General features: G+C 38.3%; 1 protein-coding gene across 1 annotated transcript in view; it reads left to right on the top strand.

Moving 5' to 3' along the window:
* Nucleotides 1-12,578, top strand: part of thsd7aa (thrombospondin, type I, domain containing 7Aa) — a 182,229-nt gene that overhangs the window by 83,853 nt on the left and 85,798 nt on the right. Inside the window, exon 4 of the mRNA XM_053333754.1 lies at nt 5,841-6,022. Coding sequence (XP_053189729.1) covers nt 5,841-6,022 — 182 coding nt within the window. The remainder of the gene's footprint in view (nt 1-5,840; nt 6,023-12,578) is intronic.

The raw sequence follows: 12,578 nt of genomic DNA, 5'->3' as shown, positions 1-12,578 counted from the left end.
TGGGGAATGACATGCATCAAAGGTCTCCAGCTGGACTCTAACTGGGGAGGTTTTGGGGGTCATGGTTAGTGCCTTAAAACCTTAAGTCCACCTGGGTGCTCTATGGTGGCCTACATAGGAAATCATTCCTGAGCTTGTTATGATTAGTCTTGTGGATGGAAAATAAACAGCAATAACACACAGACTGTGTTTCCTATACAAATGGAGTTAACCACAGGAGATAGTGTTGTAGGGCTGGATTTTTGGTAACTATAGAATAACAAATCTGTGTTTTTAAAGTTAAATCTCTCCATGTATCTTATCATTTTGCTGGTATGTTTTACAGACAGACTAAATCAACCATAATGTGAAACAGTAAATCAATGCCGTCTGTTTGACAGACAGCAGGAAGAGAAGCAGCAGCTCTGTCCATGGTCCTGAAGAATTGCTCTGTTTGAGTGTCCCCATCTGGGCAACTTAAAGCCCCAAGATGCAATGCTCTCCCAGGGGGGCTCTGTTGTCCCACAGCAGTGCTGAAAGAGAGACAGAGAGACCATCCTCATGAATATGGAACCTTTTCATTGGCGACCTCAAATGAATTCCATTATCAGCAGAGATGGAGGCAGGGTTTGCATTTTCTGACCTCAGGGTGGGAACCGCAATGCATTATTGCTGAAGCAGACTGCTGCCAATTCAGTAACCAGACACAAACCCTTCTATGAATAGCTGCTGCAATTAACAAGTGCCTCTCAGCTTTAAAAAAATCTGTGTCTTACAGAGTCTCTCAGTGGACACACTGGTTAAATTGCAAATCTGGAGGCATATTGTAAACAAAGATCTAAAGGTCAACAATGTAAAAGTCTTTCTAACAATGCTGGAGAGATGCTTGCCACCCCAGCTCAACCAGGCATGACGGATTCTTTTTAACTGCCTGGAAAAAGCCATCCACTCTGAGTTATGACAGAACCAAACATCAGTAAAATGAGTTGTTTTTGGCTTCTCCATGACACAATCTCTTCAGGGGATTATGTGTTTAATTATATTATAATGGCAGTGAAATATTCAAACTGTTCCTCAATTTTATTTTGTATTTTTTATGAGGTACAGACCAGATGAACTCAAATGCAGAGACAGGAACACAGGGATGAAGAGTTCTCAAGCCATTTAATCAGTCCAAAAAGTCAGAAACCAGGAAAATCCAAAATCACTAGGCAACACTCAAAGTCCAAAAGGCAAAACTGGTCAGTAACACTAAGAATATAAAGTGAGATAAGAACGCTGGAACTCTGACAGAAGGAAAAGAGCACACCACATATATACACTGATGATAATGAAGCACAGGTGGAGGTGTAACACATTAGGGGCAGGGAGGCAAACAGGAGAGGAGGAAGTTAGACCAGACAAGGGAAAACACAGCAAAATAAAACAGGAAGTAGACAAGACAAAAAACTAAACTTACCAAAATACATTACACAACTACCGGGCCCTGACATGTTTTGTATTTTGGTAAGTTTTGCCTAGAGCCTGATGTCGTTTAAAAAATGACAATACCAGTACCAATCCAAGTACCCTTGACGTGATACTGATACTTCATTTGATACCCATCATGTGAATAGAAGCATTAAATTACATTAAATGCCACCACTCCTCCACTTCTAAAAGATTTAGATTTTTACACAAATGCATTTTGAAAGTTTTCAATTTATTAAGACTATCAGACAGTCACATGTCTCATTAAATCAAAGAACGCTTGTGTTGATTGGCTGTGAGCAAGTCCATACAAATAGTCATATTTTCTACCTCTATGAGCAAAAAGGATCCATTGCAGGTATCATTTGATGGGTGATGTTTCGATACTACTTGGTATCTATTAATTTCGGTCGATGCCTTAAAGGTATTGAATACTGAAACCCAGCCCTAGTTCTGCCTATTTATGTCCTAGACGATGGAGATTAATAATGCACACAGAAGCAAAGCAAATGACACATTTTTGAAGAAGAGAAAATGCAACTTGACACGAACATCACACTTCAAACTCCAGAGAGAAGACAAATAAGATAGGAAAGACAGAGAGGAGAAAACAAACAGATTAATTGTCTAAGAGGATTTAGATGACAGATCAGTAGAATGACGAGAAGCAAAGTGACAGAGGAAGAAAACCATAAATAGAAAGTAGATTTTCAGGAATATGAGCAATGTGTGTAGAATTTATTAGCACAAGTGACAAGTGAGGTGTTCTTATGTGTCGTCTTTCCTCAGGCACCAGAAAGCAGATGACACTGTTCAGCACGAACTGTTAATGGGTCGTCTGATGGTGAAATCTGCTCAGAAAGTTTCTGGTTATGCCAAGTGAAGAGAATATAAGCAGAGCTCCTTTCAGAATCAATTCCTGATTCAAATAACAGATGAGAAGTTAGATTCACATGTCAGTCTCTAAACACTTTGCTCATAGTGACTGAGGATAATCACCCATTCATTATTCAAACTGGATGGAAAAACCTTCAGAAGCAATCCAAAGTCTTTATGGCAGACCTTCATATACAGTTCACCTTGAAGGAGAGATCATTTCCAGTAAGGTAAATGGTAAATAGACTGTTCTTATATAGCACTTTTCTAGTCTTTTGACCACTCAAAGTGCTTCAACACTACATGTCACATTCACCCATTGGCGCAAACCATTAGGAGCAATTTGGATTTAAGTATCTTGCCACATCGACATGAGGACTGGAGGTGCCAAGAATCCTTCCACTGATCTTTCAATTGGTGGACGATTACTTTACCTCCTGAGTCACAGCCTCCCTGTAAGATGTGAGCTTGATATAATATAAGAAGAGTAGGTTTGGGAGCGGCAGTTCTCACTACCGTTTTAGCAACTACTATGCATTTAGAAATACCCAGCGATGATACATGTTTCTGTGATTGTCTTCATTCGGCAAAGATTAGGTCAATCAGGGGTTCTTTATTCTTAATGCAAGTTTATTATGAGCCTGGTTCATGTCTTCATGCATGAGACACTGACAAAGATTTGCTCCAGAGTTCAAGACTCTTATACTCTTATAGAAAGGTCAGATATTTCCAGTAAGTATTTGAAGCATAATGTGATACTTCCTTCTGAGGCTCTGCCAACTAAATTGAACTGATCTGTCATTCTGCTGAGTGTGTTCCAGACAGACTGGCTCCTAGTCAGCATAACACGACTGCTAGGCCATATGTATAAATACATACTAACACCCATCTGATAATGTGCAGTTAAAGTCTGTGTAAAGTAAGAATAAATATGTGTTCTGAGTTTGACATACCACAGAAAAGTGTGTTGTTAACCACCCTGCCAAATTTGAATGATTAAAAAAATCGCCAAATATATGAAATTAGGCTTCAAAGTTGTGTAAAAATCAGCCTCTTTCTCTGCTCCCAAACGCTGTGGGAGTGCCCTCCGAGTTCGCTGAAACCCCGCCCCCTATCAAGTGTCACCTGTCAATCAAAGTCACCACCTCTACCAGAAACATGGACGCTACGTCTGAGAGCTTTCTGCTGCTAACTCAGCTGCTAGCTCGGTGGCTAACTCAGCTAACTATAGACTGTAGTAGTAGTAGTGTGTGCTGAATGTATTTATACCTCTACAGCAGCAGGGGCGGGTTTATGCTAATTTTCAGACCCGCCCACTAAATCCTGAACACAGAAATGTTGAAACACAGTTTGTGAAGCCTAGCTCCACAACTCAAATCTAAATGGTTGAAATGCTTTTTACACATTTTTTAGAAATACATTTATGACCTATTTAATGTGTTTAGAGGAAAATGTCTGAATTCACTTTACACAGTCTTTAAGCTAACTGGTCCTGTACTTAGCTCATGATGAGAAAGAACAAATGCAGTATAGTGTTAGTGTTGTTCAGGCAGAGCTTGTTTCAGATTATTGGCCTTAACAGTGAAAAGTTCCATTCAAACATTTTAACCTGACACTGTCACAGCTGACTACATGTTACGCTCTCGCCAGTGTAGTTTGTTGCAGCAGCTCTTTCCGCTACACTGATGAACTACTATGATTTTAACAAGGATTTAATATTCATGTTTGATCAGCTCTCTAAACAGAATCCTCACTACTGCTCAGATTGTTCGAGATCTCTGAAATAACAGAGCCTCTTCTGTCAAATCTGTTACGAATGGTTAATGTCTTGTTATAAGTATATGACTGAACTATAATAAGGTGGCAGCATGTTAGAGTCTGCTCTGCTGCTGTATGTATTGTTTAATACTGGTGTGTATGTTCTGGAGAGCTGATGGTACTAATGCTATGAGACATGAGGTGGAATCCCAATCACAGTACTGTACAGCCAAACAGGACATGGACCAAGTTATGTTCTACACTGTTGTTGGCTGAAGGTCTGCAGTGCATGTAGCTGACTCACTGGTTAGTCTCTGGATTTTCATTTGAAATATTCATAAAATGATTTACCTTCTTTTTCCTATGTTCATTATTATGATAAGTTATTAAATCCAAAATGTGTTCAAACACTTCTTTGTACATTGTTTGAAAAGATAACTCTAGTGTGTGTGTGTGTGTGTGTGTGTGTGTGTGTGTGTGTGTGTGTGTGTGTGTGTGTGTGTTTGTGTGTGTGTGTTAAAGTTCCACCTCTTTTGTTCTGACAAAACATAAAGATGTAAATTATCATGTGAATTAAGTCTTTGTTCCACACACTTCTTTCATTATTTTGATAATACGTTATCTCCGTACGTAGTTTCCTGATAATTTCCTAGAAAGCAACTGATATAACATTCTCAGTGCATTCTCAGGAAAATGCTTGGACCCATTTAACTTGCAGAGGAAGAGCAGTTTGCAACACAAATCCAGCTGTTCAGTCTGGCTTTTGATTCATTTGATTCTATTGTGCTTGTTTCTGATGTTTTATTTTTGTCTACTTTATTTTACACTCTCTTATTAATATCATTCTATAGTTTTATCATCTTATCAATTTAATGTCTATTTCTTTTTTTTAGTCTCTTTCTCAACCTAGTTTTAGTGCAGCTTTTATTAAACTTCTTCTATTTTACTTTTCTTTTTTCTCTTTTTAATTGATTTTTTTATCCTAATTTTTTACTCTAACTTTTATTAAGTCCTTTCTCTTATTCACTCTTATTTTGCTTATTTATTTCACTATTTTCATTTCTTAAAAAAAAAACATATATTGTTGTTATTTTTCTGTCTTTTTTAATTTTGTTTGTCATCAAATAACTGTAAAGCACTTTGAATTAAACTAGTCTAATAAAGTTTGATTGATTGATATTATGAACCTAGAGATGCTTTAGTCAGGGCCCAGCAGGTCAGCTCAACATGCAAAATGTGTATGTACTGTATGGAAGTCTGTAAAGAGGGAAACATACATTCAACATACATGGAGAGTAAAGTTTACATTTATTAAACATCTGTTTGTTTAGCCTCTCATGATGATTTCAGCAGTTCTCAAAAGAAATTCTTTGCCTGTATTTCTCTTATAATTAACACCAAATGACATAGATCATATATGGAATCCATTGTTTTGTGTTATAAATATACAGCACATATAACTGTATAGTGATGTTTGCCATGTGTAACTCCCAGACAGTGAAACTTAATAACCAGTGACCTTTCGTGTGACTGCTTCATATTATGCACCTGGTCAATAGAAATTGTGTTTAGACCAGATCAATAGTCAATAATCAACTCAACAACACAAAATGATAGATCTCCTTTCCTCTTTGTCTTGAAAGCTGATTCTGATGATTTGAATCAATTTTAATCTATTAATGTAACTTTTTCTATGACAGTGTGGAGCTGATGAAGTGTATGAGACTCAATCTTCTTTCATCCATCTCTGTCCTCAGTTACAGCTGGAAGAGCACAGAGTGGACAGAGTGCAGGGTGGACGTGCTGCTCAGCCAGCAGGACCGTCGTCGTGGAAACCAGACAGGGTTGTGCGGAGGTGGGATTCAGACTCGGGAGGTTTACTGTGTCCAGACCGTCACGGATACACCGTCCAACCTCGGAGCGCTCAGGAGCAAAGAAGGTCATTTTCCCAGCATGCTATTCTTCTAACTACTCTCCTCTTGTAATGCTATGTTCCATCAAAGCCCATTAGTTCACTTTATCACTAGTTTATCTGCATACAAGTCACGCTGGACTCCTCTGAGACTGACCTTTGTTACCAGCTGTGTTTAGGATCTTAATGGAGAACATCTGGTGACAAAGAAACACATGCATTCTATTTATCAGTACAGGATGTGACTAGTTACTCTATTTAAAATATAATAAGTAATATAACTATTTAAATGACTTCATCAAAGTAATGTAACTTCAATAAATAAATAAAGATATTTGATGTAAAAAGTCAAAAGTCTTTCATGAGCTTAATTGGTACTGTGACTCCATTTAAGCTCATGTGTGCGCCATATAAGCCCACATCATGATTTATTTACTAAATATATAAAAAAAATATTGATTTAAACGAACTAAAAACAGCAATATATGTATTCAGTAACATGTTAATATTAAAAAAAGAGTAAAATCTTTAAGGTGTGACTTCAGATGTAACCTTGGTAACGCTGTTATATGTAACTAGTTACTGCCCACCGCTGAGTATGGAGGTATTATAAGGACATTATAGGAGTTTATAGTATACATAGTTTTGTTATATGTCCAATTTCAGTGATAATAATTAACTGTGTTTTATAGATTTCAAAATGCTTTTGCTCATTTTTTGAAAAAAATGAAGAAAAAAAAGCACAACAGCTGTAGTAACATTACATCTTCCAACACAAACAACGATGCATTATTATGATTACTGCAAACAAAGACCTCAACCAAGAAGACAAACTGATTTAGCAGCAAAACATTTGCTTTTACTACACAAATATTGCTTTATGGTAGAATACAGTTTGAAGGTAATCCACTGCTTTATTCTTGCTCCACAACAGAAAGTTTAATCTTCATATAAGACAGAATTTATATCATGCAGAGGTATTATCTGCTCAAACACAAACAAATAAACACCAGGGAGGAGGAAGAGTAGCAACATCTACTTGGCTTTATGGAGGAAATGATGACATTTTTAATAGCACATGTCTTCAAACAGGCTGGTTAAAAACAGCATCAAATCACATCTGTGGTAGACAAAAAAAAAAGTTGTTTATGAGCTTTAGAATCATCTGCTCAGGCTTGCATTTCACACACACACACACACACACACACACACACACACACACACACACACACACACACACAAGTAATGTCATCTGTTCCAGCTCGGCTCGACACACAGTCACTGATACATCCTCCTCCAGCAGCCATGTGTGAACCAGAGAGGAGAATTAAAGCAGTTTCCCCTTCATATTAAATCTGGGACTGCGCTGTATGAATATGCTAATGTACGTGCAAAAGCCACACGGAGAGAGAGAGGAGAGAGGAGATGAAATATGAGCTTTCACCTAAATTGGTGGCATTACTGAGCCGAGCGGAGGCTGGAAAGTGACCTGGTAGCACGCCCATGCTTATCCAGCACTGACACAATAAGTCTCAGTCCATCTGGCCCGCGGAGGCTGAACCTGGCCGTCTGCTTCTAGCAAATTATTCAGATCAGCTGCTCACAACCAGCCGCACGCTTTCATCCTTCAGCGTCGAGATTTCCACGCTGCCAATTTTGTTAACAGCGTTGAGTCTCGCACTTCTAACCGTTTGTCTTTACTGTACATATATTGTCAGGAGGAGTGTGGCACCGAATCATCCTGCCTCCTGAGTGTTAGCACGGTAATTGTTATGGAAAGTGTTTTTGGATGGAAGCACGGAGACATTAATGAAGGCGGTATGACAGGTGAGAAGTGACTGGATTGGGCTTTGAGGTGTCACTAACAAAGGATGGAGGCAGGAGGGTGAGAAGTTGTGCCAGCTCAGCTGCAATGTACCACATCCTCCTTCTTCTTTTCACCCTGCACCTGTCCTTACTCTCTGACAGGTTTGTGTGCTGTCATGTTAGGTATAATTTTAGCTACCCACTAACTTGGTCATGCCATTGTATCCATCTCCCATATTCATGTTCCCACTTTCTCACTCTCTGCTTTTAGGCATTGCTTACAATTCTTTCAATGCAGTTTTAACCCTAACATACTGTTCATATTCACCCTTACAGTATGTTCTTGGTCAATTTTGGTCCAGTCTAAGAATCTCCTCATAAAAAGTGTTTATACCAAATGTTGAAGCACAGATGTGTTTAGAAAGCATCAATAGTGGATCTGACTGATCAATAAATGTGATTAAACCTTGATTCATGTTCCAGAGAGCAGAGAGAGTGTATGTTTTAGCTCCTATCACACAATATCATGTCCTATTTGACCTAAGACATGAAAATATAACATAGCAATAATGATGGAAATGTATTTAATGTAAAGTGAAAATGAACTGTGGGGTTTATTGTATAATCATTAGAGCCATCAGTCTTCACTGCTACATCATAAAAAGAATGATTCAAACTATGAACTATTCATTTAACATAAACACATGTCAATAGATACAGAGATCATTTGACCCAGAACACACTCAATGGACAAACATTTGGAGCATCTATACAAAAGTAGAACATTTAAAATGGTTTAATTTATGTGCATGTTGGCCCACTTTAGGAAAAGTCATTGCATTTCAGAATAAAAGACATTTGGGGAGTTTTGCAGCTGTCAACTGTCAAAATGGGTCAAATTTGTATTTCTCTATCCTCCACACTAACATATTAGCCACTGGTTGTGCTTGGAGTTTGCATCAAAGAGAATATGAAAAAAGGAAAATTCTCAATTGTAGGTTTGCAAACCACAAGATGAAATAAGTTAAAACTTATAAATAACAGAACATATCCACATATGAGCAAAGTGGAAGAAGTGTGAGTGTAGCTGTGGATGATTGAGCAAACAGTAGCTCTGTGCAGCTGAGGCTAATAGGCTTAGATACCTGTCACTTAAACAAATACCAACAGAAAATGTATTTATCTTTAAGTTTAAATGTTCCCTCAGCCGAACAATGATTCAGAGAATTGGCATGAAGATACATAAGAAGTGGAAACTATTCAGACTCTGGGTGTGAAATTTCCCTCTTGACCTTAGAAATAATCATCTTAACTCAATGTCAGTTTATTAGATCTTTTTCTAAGCTTGCAATCTCACATCACGGATTGTGCTGATGAAAAGTGTGTCAGTGAAAAGATTATTTATAAGTGTTTTGACTCCAACATGTAAAAACATCTGATTTATATTTCAAGAGAAGTTGAGTGGGTTTCAGAACTCAGCTGTTGAAAGTAATGTTCACGTGTGACTGCTTTTATAAAGAGCACAGTAACTGTATCATTGCCTCTTTCTGCTGTCATCGCCTGCAGAGGCTGATTTCATTGTGATGAGCCGCGTGGCTGAAAGAATCTGTGGAGAGAATCTGTAGCCTAATTAAGCTGATGTAATCTTATCATTTGCTTTCCAGGATGATTAGTAAATCCCAGAGTGACTAAGATAGAACAGTCTGGCAGTAATATCTCAGAACACATTATTCCCAGTCTGATTACTGGGAAGTACATCACAGATCCCTGCTTTCTCTTCATTTGATTTACTCACAGTTGGAAGGTGAAGGCTTTACTCAGTATGGATTTTGTCACAGTCATGCAGAGATTACTGCTGACAGCATCATTGTTTTATTGCAATGCTATTCTCAAATGGAGTGTGTTTTTAGATTGTTAAAAGTAGCTTTTTATTTTCCCCTGATGGCACATATTTCATTTATTTCGCTTTGAAGAAAACAAGATATTTCACTGTTACTGTGCAGTAAGAGTAGAAGTTGTATCAGCTGTTTTTCCCGTACTGGTACCAATCAATGCGAAACCCTATAGGGGGCAAGCCGTGACATGCTGTATAACAGCTGTGCCACTGTGATGCCATGAATCCTCAGCTGGAAAGGAACTGGGAGTCAGGTTATTGATGGCAGTCGGCACATGGCAGCTCAGGGTGGCGGCCTCTGAGGTACCCATGCTGGCGGCTGGAAGTGTAGCACAGGGAAGCCTAGACCATCTGGCACAGAGTTACCTGAACAAGGTCAGTCTGCGTGGAGATGTCCATTAATCAGCCCTTTGTTATGCTGGTGGAGAGCTGCTCAGCCCGGACAAGGAAGGAGAACAAAGAGGCTATTGTCCTCCAAATTAAGCATGTGGTAGAAACGCCTAAATAAGAAATGGGATTTCTGACTGTTCAGTTAGCGTGACAACACATGGACGTGTTGGAATTAAAGTCATCAACAGGTCATTTGGATGCTCTAATTCAGCACCTGTTAGCACAGTGGCATATTTGCTAATCTTCTGTTTAATACCTCCCAGTGGTAAGTTATGGCCTGTTCCAATGATAGGACATTTTCACAGCCAGTACTGACAATTTGGTTAGAATAGCTGATATGTTCTGCCAATATAATTAGAATTGTACATATTTGGCAGGTTGGCTTTAGAAATGGCAGTGTTGGCCAGTCAGTTCAGATAGAAAAAATATTGTGACAACTACTCAGATGGATTATCATGAAATTCTTGTACAGACATTCATAGTTAATCATATTGACTTTGGTGACTCTCTAACACCATCAGGTTGACAGTAAGTCTGGATCAAAATGTCTCAACAGATGAGCATTGTGCTTGGAGCTGTAGACTGTTTGCTTGTTGGTTTTTCACTAATTTAGTTTTCAGCATTATAATTCCTTTAAAGTCTGAAATGCATTTACAGTATGAGCAAGTATACTGTGTGAATAATCTACTTCTTCATTAACATAAGCTTGTGAGTGCTTTGCCATGTGATTTTCAAAGACACATAGGCTATGTGTGTAGAGTCAATGGAGGGAAATTCAAACACACCAGTATTTTAGTGGTACTTATTTTTTCATCTGGCCTTCATTAAATGAGACAAATGACCACTGCATTTCTGTCAGTTAAATAATGTTAGCATAATTGCAGCACAGATGGATGTATAAAGAAAACCTGATACATTGTTGGAATTAGTGCTCCAATCATTCTTATGAAAGTTGCACAGTGCGGCACATGAAACCACAAATGTTAGACTTCTTCCAAATAGTTTCCACATCTGTGAGGTCCATAGAGCAAGCACATTAGTGACTTCCACTGGTCCAGACAGCCACTGCAGCTTTTGCCTCCCAACTAACTTGAATGTGGATAAAACAATTAAATTGTACGACTTTTCTACACTTGTCAAATGTTATCAGACCAAATGCATCAAATTGTGATAGTGAAACGAGTCATTTCACAGGTGTTATGATGCTCAAAAAATGTATCAGGCCAGATGTCTCTCACACAGTGTAAGTCAATGGGAAGCAGTCTTTTTGGGCCAATAGCATCATGTGACATTGTAATTACACAGTTTGGCCACTATATCAAATTGACTTAAAAGCCCTTTGCTGTTTCTGGGGGCTTGCACAGATGTGGTGAGTTGCACAGTGTGAACAATGCTAATGTCACAGTTTCTCCAGCATCTCTCCACTTATGCTCAGCATGAATTAGCTGCTCAATCACAAAATCATTGTAACTGACTGCTCCACTGGAATCCACATTGCAATGATTTGCTCTTTCAAGCTTTCAGTTGAAACAGATGATGATTGGTGCATTCATGAACAAGCCATTAACATTGTGCCAGGGGATCGATCACAAGTGCTGCCTCAACCTTGTTATGCTCTGTACCTCAGCCCATCTGAATTTGGAGAACAAACAAACAAACAAACAAAAACAAAAACGACAAAAGAGGAAGCAAAGACAAAAAGTTAGTATGAGAAAAGCCTACGCTGACTCTACTGACATTACTTGAGTCAGTTTATCAGATTTCAAACAGCTCCCTCTAGTGGTACAAAAGGTTTTATAAAACACCTGGAAACACACTTTGATGGATTCCTTTTAAGTTACTTAATGGTGCAAAGCTTTTAAGTTCTGAACTTAAGTAATATTGTTGAAGCTTCTCTATTGATCTTACAGTATCTTGTTGCTATTTGTGATACTAGGCTTATATATAACAGTCCATAATTACATTTACTGAAAATTCTTGCATACAAAATGAGTGGTAGGTAATACAGCAATGACATGTTATGTAACTCTTACTGAGCCATGTCACTTCTTGTTTTTCCCATTCTGATACTCTGGTGTAATGCTAACACTACAATCTCACAAGTCCTTAGGTGCCTGATTCACTGATCAATTACAGATGTATGAATTCTTTATACATATCAGCCAATTCAACTTTATACAGCATGTCTGTATGTGTTTCGCAACAGTGCAGAAAATTACACATCAAACTATATAAACAAATTGGAAAATGTTGTATATATTTAATAAAATGGCATCTAATCACATTGCATCATTTGACATATCTCCGACTCCTGTGTTACATGGGCACTCAAGGGCATGCCACATGTACACACTCTAAAGCGACACTATTAAATGATGCACCTTTGGCCAAGCAAAGGCAATTTGCATGTGAATGAGGCTGAGTCCTGTTGTGGCAGAACCAGAATGATTCATCAGCCTGATGACCTTGCAGAGAGTCACCTACAGCTGTTTA

Source organism: Scomber japonicus, chromosome 15 (assembly GCF_027409825.1).
Source record: "Scomber japonicus isolate fScoJap1 chromosome 15, fScoJap1.pri, whole genome shotgun sequence".
Lineage (NCBI taxonomy): Eukaryota > Metazoa > Chordata > Actinopteri > Scombriformes > Scombridae > Scomber > Scomber japonicus.
The sequence above is the reverse complement of the archived record's forward strand: the minus strand, read 5'-3'. Positions and strand labels throughout refer to the sequence as shown.